The sequence below is a fragment of the Pelodiscus sinensis genome, chromosome 1 (assembly GCF_052426305.1).
Source record: "Pelodiscus sinensis isolate ZL-2025 chromosome 1, ASM5242630v1, whole genome shotgun sequence".
Classification (NCBI taxonomy): domain Eukaryota; kingdom Metazoa; phylum Chordata; order Testudines; family Trionychidae; genus Pelodiscus; species Pelodiscus sinensis.
Window position 1 is genome coordinate 297984448 of NC_143052.1, and position 23858 is coordinate 298008305.

At 44.7% G+C, this 23858-nt stretch overlaps 1 protein-coding gene across 1 annotated transcript in view; it reads right to left on the bottom strand.

Annotated features, from left to right (window-relative positions):
* Positions 1 to 1068: 1068 nt before the first annotated feature.
* LOC102454722 (complement C4-A) overlaps positions 1069 to 23858 on the bottom strand; it is an 82173-nt gene continuing 59383 nt past the window's right edge. Inside the window, exons 33-42 of the mRNA XM_075919120.2 lie at positions 23086 to 23179; positions 21891 to 22062; positions 18513 to 18600; positions 16496 to 16570; positions 14485 to 14593; positions 11957 to 12046; positions 11487 to 11579; positions 10028 to 10111; positions 6489 to 6621; positions 1069 to 1310 (exon numbers count right to left, since the gene is read on the bottom strand). Of these exons, the coding sequence (XP_075775235.2) occupies positions 1169 to 1310; positions 6489 to 6621; positions 10028 to 10111; positions 11487 to 11579; positions 11957 to 12046; positions 14485 to 14593; positions 16496 to 16570; positions 18513 to 18600; positions 21891 to 22062; positions 23086 to 23179 (1080 nt within the window). The 3' untranslated portion in view covers positions 1069 to 1168. The remainder of the gene's footprint in view (positions 1311 to 6488; positions 6622 to 10027; positions 10112 to 11486; positions 11580 to 11956; positions 12047 to 14484; positions 14594 to 16495; positions 16571 to 18512; positions 18601 to 21890; positions 22063 to 23085; positions 23180 to 23858) is intronic.

Below are 23858 nucleotides of genomic sequence, written 5' to 3' on the forward strand. Positions count from 1 at the left end.
AACAGCACTGTAGTGTTTTCCGCAAAAAATGGCGATTGGGGCTTTTTTGTGGAAAACCGCGTCTAGATTGGCCACGGATGCTTTTCCGTAAAAAGTGCTTTCGCGGAAAAGCATCCTGCCAATCTAGATGTGCTTTTCTGAAAATGCTTTTAACGGAAAAGTTTTCCGTTAAAAGCATTTTCGGAAAATCATGCCAGTGTAGACGTAGCCTGAATGTTTAAGATACCCTGATTGACTGATCCAGAAAGTCATAATTGCTATACCAGGTTTCTAATTGACCAAAGATGTGTTTATTTTGTATATATAGGTCAATCATCTACTCCCTTAATTGTTTTCACGGATATCTGCCTCTCTCAGGGCATCCTGATACAATCATCCATTTTATATATTTCTAAGGGCTCTACTTCCTAGCTCACACTAGGAATTTATATTTGTTACAGCTACATCTCTCAAAGGTGCAAAAAAATCCTCATTTCTGAGAGCTGAAGCTATTTCAGCCTACTCCTACCCTTTTCTACTGTAGGTAAAGTCTACACTACAATGGTACAGCTGAAACATTTCTAGCTATTGCTTTACAAGCCGGAATCAGACAACAAACACAGCAATTAATGGCAACTGCAACAGTTGTGTAGGAACAATTTTCTTCGTCTCTCCTTTGGTTAGAGGTGTGAATGTTTTATACCCCGTGCATTGTAGTTATGTGGGCCTAATTTCCTAGTATTGATCAGGTTGTAGTCTTTGGGTACATCTAGACTGCATTGCTCTTTCAGGATAACGGAAGTATCTTGAAATAGCAATGCCACATCTTTAAAAGCGCCCACTAGTTCCCGAATCAGTTTGTTGTCTGATTCCCCCATTCCACGAGGGTTAAGGGATTTGTCGGAATAGTGCCTCATTTTGAAATTTGGTGCTATTCCAACAGAAGGGTGCTGTCTAGATGCACTCTTTGATTCAAGGAAAGGTTTGTGCATTTGAAATAGTAATACCACCACTATCCCTGTCCATTAATAAATCCCATTCAGGGAGCAGCCAATTATTCACAGAAGTACACACAGCAACAAAACTGGATCTGTTACATGTTCCTAGAACTTTAATGCTTCATGGGCCATATCAGAAAAGGGAAAGAGGAGCAGTAACAGATATGGGGTAAATTATATGACACCAAGTTTCAAACGATGCATTTTTTTATCTCATATTCATTCATAAAATCATGGAGTTGAGCACAAGGTTTCCGGCGAATGGTGGCTTTGCATGTGTCAGCATCTGGAATCTCCTCTATCCAAGTGTGTGAATCAAGGAAGTACTGCATCCTATGTAATAATTGTAATAACAAAGGAGGTATTAGTGTTGAAACAGAGTTTGCCTAAAGTATCTGAAGAGTAATTATAAACCCTGAAGGTCTGATTTGTTCTTGGGTTTACAACTCTGAGGTCAATGGTGTTGTACCAGCCATGAATCTGGCCCTAGGCCAGATGAACATTGCCTGGTTTCAGTTTTACAGCAAACATGAAACCTAGTCTGGTCTCAGCAAATGGTTCTCTCAAATCGGAACAAGCTTTGGATTAGGGCAGTCCTGGCTGATATATGGCTTGGGATTTAAACCAAGGTAATTGTGATAGATTGAGCTAAATTTAATCCTGAGCTTTGGGGGGTTCAAACTGTAGTGAAGGGAAATGGGAAAAATATCACACAAACCAGAATTTCTGAGATTCCCCAGCTCAGAAAGAGGTCTTGCTAAGGAGGTACAAGGAGGTACATAGAGGAATAATGGGATAAAACTGAAGTAAGGAGACATAGGCAGACTCTGAGCACATATACAGCTGGTTAGTGGTAGATGACCATAAAGATGGTACATGTAGATGGTATCATGAGCTTTCGTGGGCACAACCCACTTCTGAAGAAGAAGTGGGCTGTGCCCACAAAACTCATGATACCATTTACATGTTTTGTTTGTCTTTAAGGTGCTGCTAGACCAGTGTTTCCCAATTGGTGCTCCGCGGAACCCTGGGGTTCCACGGAGCACAACGAGGGGTTCCGCGAGGAGCCAGCGCTCCCCCGCCCCCTCTGAAAAAGAGAGAGAGAGAGCCAGCTAGCCAGCATGAAGCTGGTCCTGACCCCGTGCGCGAGCGTCCTCCCAGCCCGGCCCCAGAGTGTCTCTCCCCTGGACCCGTCCCTGCCATGCGCGACCTTCCCTGAAGATGAGCGCCGGCTCCGGGAGCGCTGCAGATTGGCTGCCCGCGCTCTGGGGGGGGGAGCCCCGGGCACGTGGCACTTGGGGGGGGCCCGCCCCGGGGCGCACAAGTGTCCCCCCCCTCTGGCGCCTGGCGGGCGAACGGCCACACCCCCTGGCACCTGGCAACCTCCAGTGGTTGGGGACCGCTGCACCAAAGGGACAGGGGTGGAAGAGAAACAATTGCCAGGGGGGCCAAGCACAGACAATGAGGAAAAGGGCAGGAGGGGAGAGGAGGTGTCAGTGGGAGGGGGACAGGGTGATGCTGGGAGGGGAGAGGGTAAGAGCATTGGGGGCTAGAGGGGTAAGGGGAGGTGCTCGGAGAAGACTTGAAAGAAGGGGTGGGCATGAGGAAGGCTGGGTTGGAGCAAGTCGTGTGAGAGGGCAGAGGGGCATGAGGAGAATGGGGGCAGAGGGTGGTAAGGGGTGGGCATCAGGGAAAAATGGAGCAAAGGGGGCAGGGGAAGTGAGGGAAGGGGGAGGCACCAGGAGGCTGCAGGGGTAAGAGAAGATGCAGGTGCCAGGGGATTCTGGGAAGACACCTGCCCAGTGGAGGGACCAGCACCAGAGGAGAGAGGCAGGGCAGGTGTGTAGAAGGAGGTGTTAGAAGAGGGGATGAGGAGGGGTAGCTCACATGATCAGAGTGGGGCTACTGGAGAAGTGGGCACAGGGAGGAGAGAATGGCTGGTGGAGGGGGGCAGGTTGCAGGAGGGCTGAGTACAGTGAGAAGAGCAGGAGTCAGGACAGCAGAGGAGGGTGAGGAGTCGGGGGGCAGCAGGCACCAGGGGAGCTGACATGGCAGCAGAGGGAAAAGGTAGAGGTTTAAAAATATTTATTACTAACTTGGGTAGCACATCCAAACAATCCACATGAACTCAATACTGGTGCACAACACAAAATTCATTTTGCTCATGTGAGGAAACTCTTAGGCTATGTCTACACTGGTTGTTTCTTGTGCAAGAACACATCCACTCTTCCATGTGTGAGCTGTGCTTTTGCACAAGAGCACCTATGGCAGTGTAGACACTCTCTTGTCCAAGAAAGTGCCGATGGCCATTTTAGCCATAGGGCTTTCTTGCTCAAGAAATTCATGTTGCCTGTTTACACTGGCCTCTTGCACAAGAATAGTTGCTCAAAAGGGCTTATTCCTGAGTGGGAGCATTGTAGTTCTTGTGGAAGAAGCCCTGATTTCATACATGAGAACGTCAGTGTACTTGCGCAAGAACACACGGCCAGTGTAGACAGGCAGCACATTTTTGCGCAAGAGCGGCCGCTTTGGCGCAAGATCGTGCCAGTGTAGACACAGCCAGGAGGAGGGAGGAAGGCAGGGGCAGGGAATCAGCACTGGCTCAGCATGTCTACATGGTTTGGGGGAAGGTGCAGGGAAATTGAGCTCAGCTGGGTTGCAGAGTGGGGAGGTCTGGGGGGCTGGGCTGGGGTGTGTGTGTGTGTGTGTGTGTGGAGTTCAGAGCTCAGTTTCACTGCAGGAGGAGGGAGGTGCTGGGAACCGGGGCTAGACACAAGGGGAGGGAGAGACAGGGAATCAGCTCTTGGCTCAGCAGTTTTGTGGGGCTTGGAGGAGGTTCAGGGAAACGGGGATCAGCAGTCCTGTGGGGGAGGCATGCAGTGAACCAGTGCAGGGCTCAGCTGGGCTGAGGTGGATGGGGGAGGGCTTACAGAACAGACGGGCAGCTCAGCTGGGCTGTGAGGGGCTGCAGGGAACTGGTGCTGCACTCCCTTGGATTGTGAGTGATGGTTTTGGGGGAAGTGCAGGGAACCAGCAGGGGTGGGCAGCTTAGTTTGGTTGCAGGGGATAGAGGTGCAAAGAAGCCTAGTGGGGAAGGGGGGGGACCAGGAGTCCTGAAATGACCTCCCCTGGTCCAAAATTCCTCATCTGGGACCAGTCAGGTCTAGAGGGTGCCAGATCAGGGAGGTCCAACTCCTACCCAAGTCCCCTCCTCGCACTCTCCCTCGTAGCCAGACACCCTACATCCATCCTGCTTCTGCACCCTACCTATCTGGTCTGCACCCTTCCCAGACCTTGTCCCCTTCTGCCCCCCAGCTCCCTCCCAGATCCTGCACCCCATCCCTATCCCGCTCCTTGGCAGCCCTGCCATCCACCCTAGCACCGCCCTGGCCCCAGCACCTTGCCTCACACCCCAGGACTCAGCACCACCCTGGCCCTGGCCCTGGCCCCAGCCCCAGCACCCTGCCATCCACGCTAGCACCCAGCAGCACCCTGTTCCTTGTCCCAGCACCCTGCCAGTCACCCTAGTGCCCAGCAGGACCATGTCCCTGACCCCAGCACCCTGCCACCTGCCTGTCCCAGCACCTTGCCCCAGCACCCTGCCACCTGAGCCAGCATCCTTCCACCCAGCAGCACTCTCTCCCCAGCACCCACTAGTACTCTGTCCCCTACCCCCACCAGCACATTTGGGACCACATTAGTGAGGCTTGGGGGTTTTTGGAGGAGCTTTTTTTTGTTTTTTTGCATCTCACTTGTGTGGCCCCAACTGACTTTTCTGTGGGTCAGTGACCTTTGACTCAAAACAGGTTCCTCACCCCTCTCACATATAAAGACAATGCTAAACCTTTTGAGTTTGACATAATATTTTATTTAAAAATGAAGCCAGGCCAACAAGCCCCCAATTGGGACCAAACCCCCATTTCACTGCAACATCGTAACACTCCTGCACCACCTGACCCCAAATCTGAGCCTATCATACACTGGAACCCCCATCCTGAGCCTCTTACATCCCCACACTCCTGCATCCCCACATCCTCAGTCTTCTGCCACAACGTTCCTCCACCATCCACACATCACAAATCTGTGTCCTGAGCCCATCATACTCACAACCTTATGGCCCTGAGTCCCTCACATATCCAGCCCAAACTCCTGCACCCTCATATCCACAAGCCCTGGCTTGCTCAGCACCCCAACCTTCCACCTGAACCCAACACTCCCCAGCCTAGAGCCCCCTCCCTGAGTCAACAGCCCTTTCTCCTGCATCCAAATTCCCTCCCAGAGCTTGTACTTCTCACCCCTTCCCACACCCAAATCCCTCATTCCCACCCCACACCTCACTCACTAGGTTGAGACAAGTATAAGGGCTGGATATAGCAAGTGATGGAGAGGAGGGGAACAGAGCAGATGAGGCTTCACAGAAAGGAGATGGGGGGGGGGTATTGGGTCATGAATTGGTGGGTCCCTCTCTCCTCCCCACCCCACCCCCTTTTTTTTTTGCTTGACAAACCTAGGGGTTCCTTGAAATTTTGAAAAGCTGAAAAGGGTTCCTCAGCCAAATAAAACTGGGAAACACTGTGCTAGACCATTCATTGTTTTTTAAGTTTTCCAGTTACAGACTAACTTGGCTACCCCTCTGAAGCATAAAGATGGTAAAAGTCATAGTGCTTCAGTTATTTAAAACTGGACAGCTATAAAGCTAACTGGCTCTCAGTTAAGGCTTTAGAGGAAACTCATCCTTTCTCTCTGTAAGTGGTCTAAGTGCCACTACATGGGATAGTGAACCACACCCAGTAGGCATGTGGGTTACCAAAGCACAATAGGGAATAGCCTCTTATTTGATAAGAAATGCTTTGGGGCGCTCTCCAAGGCCCACTGAAGAGAATGGAAGCCTGTCCAGTGACTTCAATTGGCTTTGGATGAGGCTGAAAGTAGCCCCAGAACTTGGCCGACAAATTTTACACAGTTCTTCCCGAGTCAAACATCTGCTTCATCTACACTCGCACAGGCTTCCTATTTTAAAGGGTGTTCTCCTTTTGGGAAAGTGTGGTTAAAAAAACCCAACAAGAACACATTCAAATTTGTTCTCCCAACACAAACATAATTCAAGGGGTTCTCAAGATACTGAACTTCAGAAAGGTTCCCATTCCCCATTTAATGCAGTTATACTATGATGGATTCAGGGCCAGGTTTTCAAAAATAGCAGCCTACCTTGAGCCTCCAGAGTATGCATGTCTGGCTCTAAGCAGGTGACTGTTTAAAAACAATGCAGCTGCATTGTTCAGTGCAATGGCCTTTTCGCCTGTGCCTTTGCTGAGGGACAAGGGCAGCAGAATCAGTGCCGAAATTTGGCCCAATCCTTTATAAAAGTATCATGCTAATAACAATAGTATTCCTCAGTTGCAGACTTCCCTAGAAGATCTTGGCACATCTGACTCACAGGCCATCTCACAGTTCAGTACCTGTTGACAGACCTTGCCATGTTATTGTCAGCAAAGTATACACTTTACTCACTTGTTGTTGCAGTCAATGGTTTGCCCATCTTTCCCCATCAGAAGATATTGCTTGCCAGCCTCCACTTTTAATTCACAAGACACACGCTTTAAGAACTGCCGGAGATCACCTGTCTGGATGGTTTTATCACCAGCTATTGTGGAAACAAAGAAAGTGCCATAAATTGCTTCTGTCTGATCTTAGTTAAAAGAAAAAAGTCTTTAGTATTCCCAATAAGAACTATGTTTTCTTCAATGGTAAAACAAAATGTTCAGGGACAGATTGTCCAGCACCCTCACCCTGTGGCGTCATGTACACTCAATGCAAAGGAAGTGTATTCTATTTCCATTCTTTTGTAAGCTGCTTGGCACTGGTGTAAATAACACCCAGGGTGTAGGCCACTGAAGGGTCTAGCCCAGCAATTCCCAAATTGTGGTTCATGACTCCCCAAGTGCAGTCGCACTATCAGCGGATGGGGAATGCTACAAGCCCTACAGTGCAGAGGATACCATTTTGTGCCCCACAGCATGTCTTCCATGTACGGCATCCTCTGTGAAGCATGGGTGCTTATGAAGTCCTGCTGTGTGGAGGATGCCATTTTGCTCTTCAGAATAGTGTCTTGCAGGCTGTCTGGCATCCTGACCGGAAAGACTTCATTAAAGTGAGGCTTTGCCAGCAAAAAGTTTGGGAACTCCTGGTCTAGCTCTTATCACATACACTTCAAATTGGAAGCAGATTTTTTTGTTCTGGCATTTTATTAATGAACCTGTAAACAGTACCAAGGCTGATGGCTATTAAAACGTATTTGACAGCACTCACTGTACCCTCTGGCACATAAAATATTTGTCATTATTGCATCACCACTGCACATGCACAGTGAAGGATGTGGAAATCTACTAATGAAACCAATAAGCTGTGGTAATGGCCCTCAGTCCTGAGCACTCATCCCCCTCCACTCTCTTCCAAATAATTAGGTAACAAAACTTAAGCTTCCAAGGTTAATATTGGTTTTTGGCTGTTTAGCGCTTGCTAAATTATTTAGCCTCCATTGCAGGAGACCCCATTAGAATCCTTAAACCTATCGATTTCTACACATCTCTGTTCTTCTGTAAAATCAGGAATAGCTGCTCACCATTTACCACTATGGCTATGTCTAGACTGCAGGCTTCTTTCGAAAGAGGCTCTTTCAAAAGCATCTTTCGAAAGAGCCTCTTTCGAAAGATCGCGTCTAGACTGCAGGCGAATCTTTCGAAAGAGAAATCCGCTTTTTCGAAAAAGAGCACCCAGCGAGTCTGGATGCTCTCTTTCGAAGACGGCCTCTTTACATTGAAGAACGCCTTCTTTCGAAAGAGGAACTTTCGAAAGAAGGCGTTCTTCCTCGTGAAATGAGGTTTACCGCCATCGAAAGAAAAGCTGCGTTCTTTCGAAATAATTTCGAAAGAACGCGGCTTGAGTCTGGACGCAGGGGAAGTTTTTTCGGGAAAAGGCTACTTTTCCCGAAAAAAACCCTGAGTCTGGATACGGCCTATGATATTACATTTCAAAGTGCAGTCCACCTGAGGATCTCAGAGCATGTTACAAATATTAATCCAGAACACATCCAGTAATCTTACTATATAATTCAGAAATGTGCATCTATTTGTCTGTGTCCATTCATCTGTGAGTCCGTTTGTTCAAGAACTCTTTCTAAGTGGCAAGAGTTAGGACCACCAAATTTGGTATGGAGCTTCCTCTTAATCTAACTTAAAGCAAGGTCAGGGTTTGTTTGTGTCAGGACAATGGGATGTGCCTGCATTTGATTTTTTTTTCTCATAAAAGGGAGGCGCTTGATAGGAGGGAGCATTGTAGAATGACCACAAGGGGCAGCAAGAGGCCAGAGATAGGGTTAGTTCCTGGTGAGCTACCAACACCATATTTGCCTGCACAGCCACAGATACTGGTGATCGCAACTCCTGTTGGTAGTGGATCGCTGATCCTGGCCAATGAGAGAGGCGAGAAGTGGCACAGACCAGGATACCACTTCCTGCATTTCCAATTGGCCAGGAACAATGATGCAGGTGAATATAGTGGCAGAGGTCTTCAGGAGCTGTCCCTAGCAGACTGGATCCAGCCCACAGTCCAGTATTTCCCACCCCTGGCTTCAATTTTTCTGCAGGACTGTGTGATTGCAACAATGGGAGCAAAGAAAAATCTCTTCTCTCACTACAGGTACAAAATCCAGGCAGGAAGGGCTATTCTCTATAGTTCATCAGCTAATTGGACTTTATAATCCAGCTATTGGCTCTGAGCACTCACCACTGTGTACAGTGCTCATCCTGTCACATGGAAATGAATCTGAGAGAAGCCTTTAAAAGACCAGAAACACTGACTGGATCATATAGGTCTAACCATGCCCAACAGCAGTACAGTTCAATACTATCACACTATGGCTAGGACTAGAAGACAACACGCTTTCATCAGAAAAAGCTACGCAAATTGTGTTCCACAATTTGCGTATCTTTTTCTGATTGCTTTTCCAGAGGAGGCTTTTCTGCCATTTGACCCCGTCTAGACAGGGCCAAATGGCGGGAAAGCCTCCTCTTTCGGCGGAGCCCTTATTCCTCATAAAATGAGGTATACAGAGCTCCCTGAAAGAGCATGTTTGCTCTTCTGCAAAAAAAGTGTAAGAGCAAAGGCGTTCCCTGGACACGGTGGAGTTTCTCCAGGATACCGGAGGAATCCCGGAAAAACCCACCAGTCTCGACATATCCTACATGACAACCTAAAAACCTTGAGAAATATTTGATCCTCTATCTGTAAGACAAATCCTTGTTCTTTTCAACTGATATAAAGCTAGTAAGTAACAAACTCTGTCCACCATGAGAAGAAAAGATCAGTTCCTTCCCTTCAGAGAAACAATCTGGAATGCAAGACGTGCAAAAAAAATCTAATAATCAAACTCTCTCTCCATGGGTATTCTCTCTGTGAAAGGGAATATGTATTGCTCCTAGTGGGTAGCATTTTATTCTTCCAGTCTTCTGGAAAGATTCACTGGTTCCTTTGAGCCAAAGATTTTGGTGTCTCTTAAATGTTTAGATATATTTTCACCACTTTCATTTCCCATGGGATTGGAACTGACAGTATGCTGAAACAGCATGAGGAAAAGCAGGTAGGTCTCTAGGTTCTCCTAGCTGGGACAGGAGTGAAAGTCCAGGAATCTCACTAGAAAGCCTGCTTGCATAAGATTCTCGGCCTTACTTTACAGACTCAAAGAGGCTTCAAGGGCCTGTATGATTATTCTAAGTTGAATTCCAACTTAAAACCTGTGGATATTCACCCATTTTTAGTATGATTGTACCTCATTACTAGCAAATCTCTATCTCTGTCCTGCTTTTAAAACAAACAGATTTTTCATTTATTCTCTAGTACAGTGCCAGAGCATTTCTGTTAAAACACAGAAAACAGAACTATGGAATGTGTATTATTGTCCTGAGAATGCTACTGGTTTGGTAGGGGAAAAAAACACCTTACTGAGAGACAGACAGATTTTGCTGTAAATGAATACAAAGTATTATACTTACAGGCTTTTAGGATTCTTTGGACTCTGGCCTCAAAATAATCAAAAGCATTCTTTTGGATCATCCCAAGGATCTTTACATGGTATGCTGCAACAGGACAGTAATTGTGTGAGGATGGATGAAAATGGTAAATAGCATACAGAAAGGAAAATCAAATACATTTAAAGTCTACACTACAGCTGTTTTTCAGAGCACATTTTGTGTAGCTTTTTCTGACTTTTTTTCGGAAGAGGCTTTTCTGAAATTAGCCCATCTACACTAAATTTGGCCTCCTCTTTCGGAAGGTCCCTTCTTCCTCATGGAATGAGGAAGACAGGGCTTCCAAAAGAGTGCGTTTGTACTTCCGCAAAAAAAAAAAAAAAAAAAAGTGGAAGAGCAAACGCAATCCCTGGACGCGGTGGAGTTTTTCCATATCCCGGAAAAACCCTGCAGTGTAGACGTATTTAAGTGATTTTCAGCACAGCGGCAGAAGTGCTACCAAGTGGTACATGAGAGGGCTGCAAAACTGAAAGACACCATGTGCATCTAGAACATACCTGGCTAGGCAGACACTGATCAGGAGTTTGTGGGATTGAACCCACCCTGCCAAATGTAACATTATCCTCTACATGGACACAGACCGGTCTATACCAGTAGGTTTCCTGGACTGCTGCACTGGGAAAGATCTACCTTTGTCCTACCACTGAATTCATATGTAGACCACTAAAGCTGCTGAGCCAGAGTCTCTCTCCAGGATCTCCTGTGCTCGGCATATCCTAGAAAGGAGCCATAGACACACATTAATATACAAAGGGTATTAGCTAGCTCAGCAAGTTTTGGAAGGAAGAAAACTAGGAGTCATCCACTCTTTGCTATCCCTTCCTACCAGAAGAAAAGGATAATTCAGTGGCTGAGACATTAGTTTAGGCTATGGGAGATGTAGGTTCAATTCCCAACAGATGGCAGTCTTGGGAGTGGCCTGGGGCATGTCATGTCACCTCCCTGGGCCTCAGTCCTTATCTGTGCAGTGCTTCCTTACCCTTACGGGGGTGCGTGAAGAAAATACACTACAGGTTGTGAAGCCACTTGAGACCTATTGATGAAAACTGCTATATAAAAAATAGGACTTACTATTACCTAACACTAGGGACCGTGAGGCCAGAGGCTCTAATATCACCAGTCTTCTCTGAACCAGAGTAACATACTGGTATGATTCCTACCCTAAAACCCCTGCCCAGCCAGACTTCCCATCATCAACTCTCTGCCCTTCTCCCGAGCCCAGATGAATTCTTTAGAAACCTTTCCTTTCCTCTCCTTTGTTCAGAATGCCTGCCCTAGTACCCACTCCTCTCCCCATTCCAGACAGACTCCAAGCCAGACACAGAAATTCTGCCCAGTTTAGGAGAGATTCAATTTAGAGAGTTTACCATTATAGAGAAACACCAAGTTTTAAAGATATTGACAAACATCTCACATGCCTTACCATAGTCTACAACAGGTTGGTAGCAGGCAAAGCTTTTACGTGTATCCGTTGTCATGGCTTTATTGAAAGTCATTCTTCTTTTTGGACAGGGACCTAGATGGAACAATTTAAATATATAGTCAGCAATCCCACTTTATCTTGAGAGAAACAAATTACTGGAAGCTAAAGGTAAACAAATTCACAAATAAGACACAATTTTTTAACACAGCAGTACTAATTATTGGAACAATGTACCTGAGATGTGGTGGACTTTTTTATCGGACTGAAACTTTAAAGGAAGCCTGGACAGCTTTCAAATAGAAGTTATGGTAGTCTTGGTGCAGATAGTATGGGATGATGTTCTATGGCCTGTGTAATGCAGGTCAGACTAGATGATCATAATTGACCTTCTGGCCTTGTATCTATGAACAGCTACTATGAAGGAATGAATTTCTTTGGAACTGATTCAATCATATTTATCCATCCCTTACCTTCAGCGCACTGGCAAACCTTTCCATGGCACAGTTTGGTTAACATGGCACTATGTCTGGGCGCATTGTAAAATACATTGCATTTTCTCCCTAAAGAAGAAAAACAACATTGGAAAAGGTGGCGACGAACAGAAGTTGCAGACTTCATCTTTGCAATCAAACTTTGCTAGTGCACTAAGGGATCGTCTGTGCTACCTGAGTAAGCAACTGCAGTGCCTTAAATCTATAATATGGGAAGGGAACTGATTGTTTGGATTCCAACTGAATAATCAGTTTAATTTTAAATCCCCTGTTTCTTCTTTGTTTCACTGCAGAAAACATCTGTTTAAAAATGGAAACAGTAAACATTAATTTACAAGCTTTAAATAATTTCTATTAAGGACCTTTGTCCTATGAGCCATCTTTCTATCAGCTAGATGGTGTAAATCAGCAAGGCTCCTTTGACTTCCACGGACCTAGGTCAACTTACACCAGCTGCAGATCTAGTCCTTTCATTATAGAATCATAGAACACTAGAACTGGAAGAGACCTCGAGAGGTCATAGAGTCCAGTCCCCTGCCCTCATAGCAGGACCAAGCACTGTCTAAACCATCCCTGATAGATGTCTATCTAACCTGTCCATAAATATCTCCAGAGATGGAGATTCCACAACCTCCCTAGGCAATTTATTCCAGTGTTTAATCACCCTGACAGGAAGTTTTTCCTAATGTCCAGCTTAAACCTCCTTTGCTGCAATTTAAGCCTATTGCTTCTTGTCCATCAGCGGCTAAGGAGAACAATTTTTCTCCCTCCTCCTTGTGACACCCTTTTAGATACCTGAAAACTGCTATCATGTCCCTTCTCAGTCCTCTCCTTTTCAAACTAAACCAGCCCAATTCTTTCAGAACTGGTCCCAGAACAGATCCCTGCGGAACTCCACTTGTTATATCCTTCTAGCAAGATTGTAAACCATTAATAACTACTCTCTGAGAACGGTTATCCAGCCAGTTATGTACCCACCTATAGTAGCCCTATGTAAGGTATATTTGCCTAGTTTATTGATAAGAAGATCATGAGAGACCGTTTCAAATGACTTACTAAAGTCTAGATATACCACATCCACCGCTTCTCCCTTATCCACAAGACTTGTTATCCTATCAAAGAAAGCTATCAGATCGGTTTGACATGATTTGTTCTTTACAAATTTATGCTGGCTGTTACTATCCTTCCAGATATTTGCAGGTGATTTCCTTAATTACTTGCTCCATTATCTTTTCTGGCACAGAAGTTAAACTGATAGGTCTGTAGTTTCCTGGGTTGTTCTTATTTCCCTTTTTATATATGGGCACTATATATAAAATATATATTATTATTATTATTATTATGCTCAGAATGATAGCAGATGAGGAAGGTCGGAGTCTAAACATACCAGGATGGCGGCTTAGACTGGGCCCTAAGTGGTTGCTTGCACTTTAGAGCTCAGGCATTTTCATGTTCTCTGCTATCCTCATCTGCTTGCAGGGGCAGCCCAAACAGAAAAAGAACTTAACAACCTTAGGGTAAATCTACATTAGCTCATTAGTTCAAGCTACGTAGGGTAATTAGGGCAAGTGGAGTTGCAACTGAAGCCTGGGATTTAAATATCCCGGGCTTCATTTGCATGTTCCCAGGCGCCGCCATTTTTAAATCCCCCTTAGTCTGAACTCCGTGCCTGCGGCTACACGCAGCACGGAGTAGGTAGTTCGAATTAAAGATCCTAATTCAAACTACCGTTACTCCTCATTCCATTCAATGAGGAGTAACGGTAGTTCAAATTAGGATTTTTAAATTGAACTACCTACTCCGTGCTGCGTGTAGCCACGGGCACGGAGTTCGGACTAAGGGGGATTTAAAAACGGCGGCGCCTGGGAACATGCAAATGAAGCCCGGGATATTTAAATCCCGGGCTTCGTTTGCAACTTCGCTTGCCCTAATTACCCTACCTAGCTCGAACTAACGAGCAAGTGTAGACGTACCCTTACTGTTTTAAAGTTCCACATGAAGTGGGCCTTTGTGCAACCTCACATCATGGTACCTTTCTTTTGCAAGTACAGTTCACTCTTATTCAGTGTATTGCATTAGGCACCTAACTCCCTCTGAGGATCTGTGCTTTTGTCCTAAGAGCTGACCCTGGGGCAAATTTGGGTAAGTTCTGTCTACTGCTGCTGGTGCTCTGTGTGATCTGTGGAGATTGATCTTACGCAAGCATGAGAAGTTCTCTTAAACAAATCCATATAAGTAAAATATGTATTTCCTGTAATAAATGCATATCAGGAGCTCACTTCTTGAAAAGATCTCTGTTAAAGTGCTCCCTCATTGTGACATTACCAATCTTTATTCAGAGGGGAGTTGTTTCATTAAGCAGTGTAAGAAAATAACTGACTCACACATCATATTCCAGTATGCCAGGGTTTCTGCTCAACGGACAGAAGGGAAAAAATCAGTCTTGGCATTTTGCTCTTTCCAAATAGGTTCATGTTAATTTTTTCTATACCCCTGGGTCAGCTTACCTGGGTTGTAAAAATCATAAAGTATGGCATTTGCTGGCTGTACTAGACCCATGGGATTGATTTGCTTAGCCCCAAATGACACACAGTCTGGTTCAGTTCCATTACTGAGCTGCAATAAAAAAGAATCCAGAACAACATTTATTACAAAAAGAGGATGAATATTCCTCAGCCATGCCCCGATTTATTCATTCCTATATAGGCTGCTGAGCACTTTTTTCTTCTGACAGCATGGCTGAATTAACTGGCTGCCACAGCCACATTGCATAAGACTGTTCTTTTCCACATTATCAGGAGCTTTGAATAGACATGTTAAAGGCTTGCTATTAAAGAATAAGCAGGTGGGAGACCTTCACTCAGGAGAGTATCTATTCATGAGAGCACTTGCTTTATAGTGCCACTGAAGTCATCCTGAACAGGCATAGATGCTTAGGGTGTGTCTACACTGCAGGGCTTAACTCGAAATAAGCTACGCAAATTGAGCTATGTCAATTGCAGATCTTATTTCAAAATAGCTTATTTTGAAATAGGGAGCATCTACACTGCACTTATTTTGAAATAAAGCACTCTTCCTCCAACTTCCCTTAGGGAATGTCTACACTAGCCCCCTAATTCGATCTAGGGAGGCTAATGAGGGCGACCGAAATTGCAAATGAAGTGCGGGATTTAAATATCCTGCGCTTCATTAGCATGTTCCCGGCTGATCGCCATTTTAGAAATTGACTAGCCCGAAGTAACTGCCCACGTCTACACACGGCAGTGAAATGGGATTCCGAATTAAAGCCCTAACTCAAATTAGCTGGTAAACCTAATTGCAGGAGGAATAACAACTAATTCGGGCAGGTACTTTGGAGTAGTCAATTTCTAAAATGGCGACTGGCCGGGAACATGCTAATGAAGCGCAGGATATTTAAATCCCGTGCTTCATTTGCAATTTCGGTCGCCCTCATTAGCCTCCCTAGCTCGTACGAGGGTGCTAGTGCAGATATACCCCCACTCCTCATACAATGAGGGTTACAGGAGTTGGAGTAAGAAGTCCTCCAGCTTGACAGTATTTTGACACTATTTCAAAATAACTGCCTGCTCTGTATATGCAGACTAAGATATTTCAGAATAGAACTAGTTAGTTCGAAAGAGTGTTGCAGTGTAGACGTATCCTTACAGGGTTTCCTGGATCAGGGCCTAGCATCCCAAAATGCACTGGTTTATTTTACAGAACTAAGGGACAGCTGTAGACCCATGTGAACTACATAATCACACAGGGCCCCATTCATTTATGAACCTCACATAAACACAATCACTTTGTCAGCCATAGGAGCACTAATATATCTAATTGTTTTCTCATCCAGTTTGGGCCTTGTCCTTAATTATTTCTTTTCTTGCTGTTGCCTGCTGTGTAAATCACCTGCTAAGGGCATCTATTTCTGAGTGTCTCCTAAGGATATGAAGCATCTCAAATGACTGAAGGAGGCAATCAGCTTGTGAAGTGACACTACAAGCAGGCCAAGGGCATTGCAGGTACTCAGAAGGCTGTTAATTTGAGGATGCCCCTATTTACCTCTCTTGTCACGAGTCCTGCTCCAGCAAGGCACAGACTTAATTTTGCACACATGAATTGATTCACTGTCCGTAATGTGATTACTCTCGTATCTGAAGTTATGCACTTGCATCATTGCTTTGCAGGATTTGGGTCCTGGGGCCTCACAAATGTTAGCAATTGCCATGGCTTGAATGGATTCAGTAGGGGTTTTGTCACTACTTTGTTCCAAAGTCCTGGTCTAGAACATGGAATTAATCTTTCTGGGTACTACAAAGGCCTAAGGATACACATTGCTTTCCAAATATCTTCTCATTAATACATGATGGTACACTGCCATCCTGAGTCTGGGTGGTCTACCTTGATCTAAGCAGTTGTACCAACAATATATAGATTTAGAAACTCTGTCTGTGACCATACTCTCTCCTTTATAGTATCAACTAACAGACTCGGAAAAGTCATATAGGATTCACTCACCTCTCCAAAGTAGAGCAAAACCTTTCCTTCTTTGTACTCAAAGTGGTCAATGTACTGGTCTGCAGACTTAACCAACTGCAAAAACAAAAACATAATTTTTACCTTGGTTTAAAATCAGTATTGACTTATGTTGGCTCTTTTAAACTGCCCAGCTGTGTGGATAGTGCTGGACTGGCCGAGTCTTCCTTCACATGAACAGTTCTGAACTTGGTCTGCTATTCTTTTATGTGGTGGAGGACCTAGGCATTTTTCTGAATAAATATATGGAGGGACTGTTTGCTCATTTTTATTGTATTTTATTTATTTAATCCATTTATGAAGGACATATCATGAACATCTCATAGTCATAAGACAAGAGTACAAAATACTAAGATTCAAGTTGACTCAAGCAGCCAAACACCGTATACAACTATGGACCACTTTAAAAAAAAATCTAGTAGGACAAATTCAGAAGTCACCAAGTAAGCCACCTATCACAACAGTAATGATTCCCTAAATAAGTGTATATCTACTCTATGTGAGCTGGTGGTACAATTCGCAGCTTATGTATCCTTACTTGCACTAACCCTAAAGCACTCATGCAGCCTTGGTAGAACACACAGTGGGAGGGGCGCACACCTTCTCCATGCTACAAAGCTTTACAAGTTGAACCTCTCTAGTCCGGCAACCTATGTGGATTGACATGTTTTAGTTAGCTGGATGACTACTTATCATGGGTGTGGCCAGGTTTCCTGCAGTCCCATAAAGTTTGTTTACAACCACCAGCGCTGGCTCTCCGTGTTCTGTGTGTAATTTAGCTCTAATTTACCCCTAAATGTCTTCTAAGAGCCCAGTAAGCAGTGGAAATATTAATAGTGCTGCTAGACAATATTGACCTCCCTCTGTCCAGCAAATTCTTTGGTTCAGCACCAGTCAGATCCCGAGGGTGCCAGACTAGAGAGGTTCAAACTGTACTGGTAAAAATTCTGTGAGCACAGAGCTACCACCAAGACTTTATTGGCAGAATGTGTTCATGCTCAAACACTTCTGCCAGTGCCTTTTATCCACATCGCAACTCTACTGGTAGGCATCCCAATTTCCTCCATGGTATCTTCAGATGTACTACCTTATGGAACATTGTCACTGGGCAATATACCTCTCATGGAATTATGGGTGCTTGGGGTTAAATGCCCACAATTTGCTCTGTTCTATCCAATTATCAACCACTTTCATTGGTCCTGTTGTATTTTCAAGACCAACTCAAATGAGGATGACTTGACAGCAAATGCTGAAGCACCTATTCATGGAACAAGTGCACTTAGGGGAGGAACAGTTTTGGGACCCATCCAACAAGCACCAACTGGTGGGACCAGACTGTCATGAAAACCTGGGATGATCAAGAATAGCTCCAGAACTTTCTGATGCGGCTGTCCCCATCCCTAGAGCTATGTGCCAGAGCAGAGAAACACAAATTAAGGGAAGGAACCTCAGTAGTCAAAGTGGCCAACTGAGATCATTCCAATATCAGATTTAGACCCTAATAGTCACATGTTTAAAGTATGTGCTTATGTACAGGGCTCGACAAATCACTGAATCTACTCGTCCGTGGAGAGTAGATTTCAGCCGGTCACCCTGTTCACCGGCACCGCGCGCATGAGCAATGCAGGTCTTGCACATGCACAGTGAGAGGCTGGCGAGTAGGTTTCGTCGCCGTTTGTCAAGCCCTGCTTATGTACTTTGCAAAATTAGAGACTTAGCCAAAGTGCAAAGAGTCCTCTAGAAGGGACGTGCAATGGATGTGCCCTCAGATTTTCCTTTGCTGCATACATCCAGAGCCACGTATGGTTCTTGCCACAGTCAAAAGAATGAAATACATCTGTCTCAATTCTCAGTGTCAACTTTATTATTCTGTAAACTCTTAAGAAAAGTGGGGCTACAAACTCACTCCCTTTGTGCTTGTGATAAACATGGACTCCCCAAAAACAGTGCAAAAATAATGCATTAAATTACAGATGTCAATGAAAGAAATTCTCCTCACCTGCTCAAGTTCAGCTGTGTCAGGTTCCAGACCACTTAAAAGTGAAAGATCAACTAGAGACATTTTTGGTATATTGGGACCTGTAGAACTTTTAGAGAAAATTGCTGTCAGTAAATTATTACATTGTACAATGTGTACAGTGATATTGCAGCCAAGTCAGTCCCAGGACATTAGAAATATGAAGTGGGGTGAGGTAATATCTTATATTCAGCCAACAACCTTGTCTCTCACTCATCATTGGAAATTGATCAATTAAAAATATTACCTCCCCACACCTTGTCTCTCTACATTGTACCTTTATGTTTTGTTATTTGTTTGGCCATCCCTACCTGGTGATGATGAAATAGATTCTGATTCCTATTGCTAATGAGCACAAACCAAAGCTTTCCTAGCATGCATTTATTTAAACCGATTGACCCAGGAAAATAAATAGTTTAAATTTATGTCTAGAGACTAAATTCCTAAAAATGCAACAGCCGTGTTTTTCTAATGCACTTCAGTTGCCCTCCTCTCCCAAATTCTTGCAAGGTGGGTTATTTTTGCTGAGCCATCCTCAAGAAGCCACAGATGATGATGGTATTTTACATTTACACAGTGCTTCTCTTCAGGAGCTATTCCACTGTGCTTTACAAATGACAGTGGCTCTTTGATCATTCATGTTTCGGTAACCACGACCCCTTAAACCCACACTGGATTGTGAGTGTGCAGTGCACTGTAGCACAATTCAGGGAAGTTCTGTTGCTGCGCTGGGGAGGACAGTCCAGGTCAGCACACACCCTAAAAGCCACTGAAGCAGGGGTGGCCAACCTACACCTGAAAAGGAGTCAGAATTCACCAATGCACATTGCCAAAGAGCAACAGTTATATGTCACCAGCCCTGATCATCTCCCCATCACCACTCAGCACATCCAGCCTACTGGCAGGCCCATGGGTCTGTACCTCCCTCTCCTTTTCCTTCTGCCCACTGTGATCAGCTCTCTGTCTGTGGGAGACACTTGGAAAGGGGAAGCATGGATGAGACAGGCTTAGTGGAGAGGGTAGGAGTGGCAGGATTTAGGGGGAAAGGGCCTAGGGCAGAGTTGGGGGTTGAACAGTGAGCACGTTATGGCCCAGTGATAAGTTGGCACCTGTAGCTCCAGCCTTAGATTTGGTACCTATGCAAAGAGACTCATATTAACTTCTGAAGACCTGCATGTGGCTCTGGAACCACAGGTTGGCCACCCCTACGCTGAAGAGTCTCATGTTACTCATTGCCACTGGCCTTGGCACCCAGCAATGCCCTGGAACAAGGTGAGTCATAGTCTTCCTCCCGCTCTTGTTGCTGTCACTACTCCCAAGACTCTGCAGGTAGCAGTGGAAGAGCTGGATTCCAGCAGGGCAGGTAACCTGCTGGAATGGTTGTTACCACCATCCAGCTCCTCTGAAGTGGGGGTTCTCAGGAAGCCGCTGCCATGCAGTCCTAGCTTAACTGTGGGAGCAAGCAAAATGGCTGCTGCAGCCCTATCCAATGTGGGACACTGTTCTGCCTGCTCTGCCTTTTCCTGATTCTTGATTAGCAAACAACAAGGCATCCCCCCTTTGCAAAAGAGAGTGGCAGGAGCCATCTTCTTTACTCCCCATGGCTGGGCTTGACTACAGAAGAGGTGGCAGCATCTCTCCAAAAAGCAGTGCAGCATTATGAAGGGGACAACTGGGGTAGCCACTTTATCCCCACATGTCCATAGCTATCAAGCATATGCACATAATCCTGTAGGTGGCTCCATAACAGCGGTAGAACATCAATGAGCAGCCTACCACTCACAATGCAATGCTGATAGGCCCTTCAAAGTGTCATTTTCATACCTTGATCTCATGAGCTACTAAGTGCCCTCACCTCCCACCGTTGTAGCTGTAGGGGCCCTAGGATATTAGACAGACCAGGTCTAACATCTTTTCTTGGATCAACTTCTGTGGGGAAAAAGATAGGCTTTCCAGCAGCACAGAGCTCGTCTTGAGGTCAGACCTGTATGGCTCAAAAGCCTGTCTCTCTCATCAACAGAAGTTGATCCTATAAAAATATGATCTCACTCGCCTTTTTGCTTACATGTACATGCTTCAGTAACCACATTGATACATGCAGAGAACAAAAGCAAGCTATAAAGCCCTGAAACTGTGAGCTGCCGCTACTTAAAAGCCACCATGAATGAGAAGAGTGAAACAGCAGCCTTAATAAAAGCCCTTCTCATCCATTGGGATCTAGTGCCTTTACTACACAACTATGGCTACGTCTACATTGGCACCCCTTTCGGAAAAGGGATGCTAATGTAGCACTTTGGAATAGGCAAATCCACGGGGGATTTAAATATCCCCCATGGTATTTGCATTAACATGGCTGCCAATTTTTTCTGGCTTAGGGAAAAGCCAGAGAAAAGCGCCAGTCTAGACGTTATTCTCCGGAAAATAAAGCCTTTTCCAGAGGATTTCTTATTCCTATTTTCAAGGCTTTATTTTCCAGAGAATAACGTCTAGATTGGCGCTTTTCTCCGACTTTTCCCCAAGCCGGAAAAAAGCGGCAGCCATGTTAATGCAAATACCGCCGGGGATATTTAAATCCCCCGCGGATTTGCCTATTCCAAAGTGCTACATTAGCATCCCTTTTCCGAAAGGGGTGCCAATGTAGACGTAGCTTATAAGTTTATTTTCATTTGCATGGTTCCAATGGAGCCCAGGGCACTGAGAGCCAGTCTTCCTCTCCACTCTCTTCACCGCAGCAGGAAAAGATGGTCTATCTTTGGAGATACATCACCAGACAATAATAAAAGGGCTCTTTTTTTCTAGGGCATTATTGAGTGCCGGGGGGCGAGGGAGAATATATGACACCCAAAGGGAGATGGATGTTATTCACACAAGCCACACACCAGCACTCCAAAATCTGTAAACAACACAAATCTCACTGAGTTTCTCTCCCCATTGGTGCAGTTTATTGTGTTGTTTACATTTGCTGAAGTGCAACCAATTCAGCGGTGGAGGGCAGCAGCTAGCTGAATAGTTGGCATATCAACAACACTGGGGCAAACCCTTCATTAAAACAAATAGGCAGACAGACAAACTATTCTTCACTGTTATGTACACCAGAGAGGAGGTTGGTGTTTAAGATCTCATGTGAATGGTCCATACTCAGACCCTGCATGGAAATCAGCGTTACTGTCCTGGAAGAAGAAGAACTGAGCCATTATGCCATGATTCAAATGTGTACTTCCAGGATGTCTAGGTATTTCTCAATGAAGGTTGAACTCACAAAGACAACAGAGAGATGTATATGACCACAACTTCCTAACCAAGAGCGTGAAATCTTGCTAATAAAGATTAATCTAATCCCAAACCTAATCCCAAACCTACCTTACACAGATTTTGTATCGTAATGATTCTGTTTTATTGGGAACAGACACCTCTCTTTTCCTTCTGTTGCGGATGTCAAACCATTCTATGGGGCTTATGAGCTCATCGATTCTGGTTTCCATAGCATGGTCCTCCTCCTCATCATAGTCCTCTTCCTCAGAGTACAGAGCATCTGGGGATGTTAGACATAATCAGACCCATGCATACTTGGGGGATGAAAAGCTTGGTGATTGTTCTCTTCTGTGCGCTCAGCCACTGCCTTTACAAACTTCATTTTATTTGGCCTCACTATAGAATCATAGACTACTAGGACTGGAAGTACATCAAGAGGTCATTAAGTCCAGTCCCTTGCCCTCACGGCAGGACCAACCACCATCTTGACCATCCCTAACAGGTGTTTGTCTAACCTGATCTTAAAAAATCTCCAAATATACAGATTCCACAACCTCCTAGACAATGTATTTCAGTGCCTAGCCATCCTGACAGTTAGTAAATTTTTCCTAATGTCCAGCCTAAACCTCTCTTGTTGCAATTTGGGCCCATTGTTTCCTGTCCCATCATTAGAGGTTAAGGAAAATATTTTTTCTCCCTCCTCTTTGTAACAACATTTTAGATTCTTGAAAACAGTTATAATGTCTCCTCTCAGTCTTCTCTTTTCCACAGTAAACAAACTCAATTCTTTCCATTTCACAGGTCACATTTTCTAGGCCTTTAATCATTTTGTTTTCTGGACTTTTTGCAATTTCTCTGTATCTTTCCAGAGAAGTGGTGCCCAGAACTAGACATAATACTCCAGTGGAGACTTACTCAGAGTGGAATAGAGTGAAAGAATTACTTCTCATGTCTTGCCTACAACACTCCTGCTAATACATCCCAGAATGGTGATACATTGTTGACCCATATTTAGCTTATGGTCCCAGATCCCTTTCCCGCAGTACTGCTTCCTAGGAATTAAGCATCCTCCAAAAGTCATGTGAGGTTTTATAAAACAATTATTAAAATATTACAAATTAGACACCCTAAATGTAATAAAAAACACAAATCATTCTGAAGGTACTATAGTATATATCTTTGTCTTTCCCCATTCTTTTATGTTTATGTCCATTCTAATCAGCCAAAAAGCCATAGGATACCATCAGTGTTTAGCTAAATTTGACACTTTTGAAAAAAGATACTCTGTTTTCTTTTCACTTACTTGAATACTTGACATTTCCTTCCATTTCAACTTTCAGAATCAAGTCATTACAGATGCCGTTCTTTGTTTCCACAGAATAATATAGTTTTTGTATCTTAAAAGAAGAAGAGAGAACTGTAAAAGCTCATTTAAATAACGAAGAATGTAACCAACCGGATGTGTAGCAATTCATCCACAGGTTTGTACTTGGTATGATTCAGTCATGCTGGCAATGCAGCGATCAGTGCTACCAGAGCTATGAGAGCTATCAGAAGTTTGTGTACATGTGCAGGGAATTGCACCCATAGCTCAGGAAGTAGTCATAGCTAGAGATTATCTCCTGATGAGTGTAGTGGATACAACAATGACAGGACCATTGTGCAACATCCAAAGACACAAATGGATGGGAGCCTACCCACTTCAAAGACCCCCTTCTCATTCCCCACCAGCAGCCCTTAGTGGAAGTGCTCAATGGAAGTAATTTCAGTATAACAAATAGCTACCAAGTTGTACTCCACGAGGTTCCATAGAATATGGAATTTTCCCCTGCATCTGGGTCCAAACCAGGCAAAACCTATGACCTTCAGAGCACTGTGCATCTATTTTCCAGGGATTTCCAGGAGGATAGGGATGCATAAGGACAGAGTCTCTGGCAGCATAAGGTGTTGATTGCTTTGTTTAGTTACTGTTTGGCAGGATCTGGGAAGGGGTGAGGCTGCCTGGACTGTGTGTAATTGGAAGTGACAGGGGGCAGATGCCTAGAGGGGTGAATTAGCACCGTTTTCGTTTTGAAA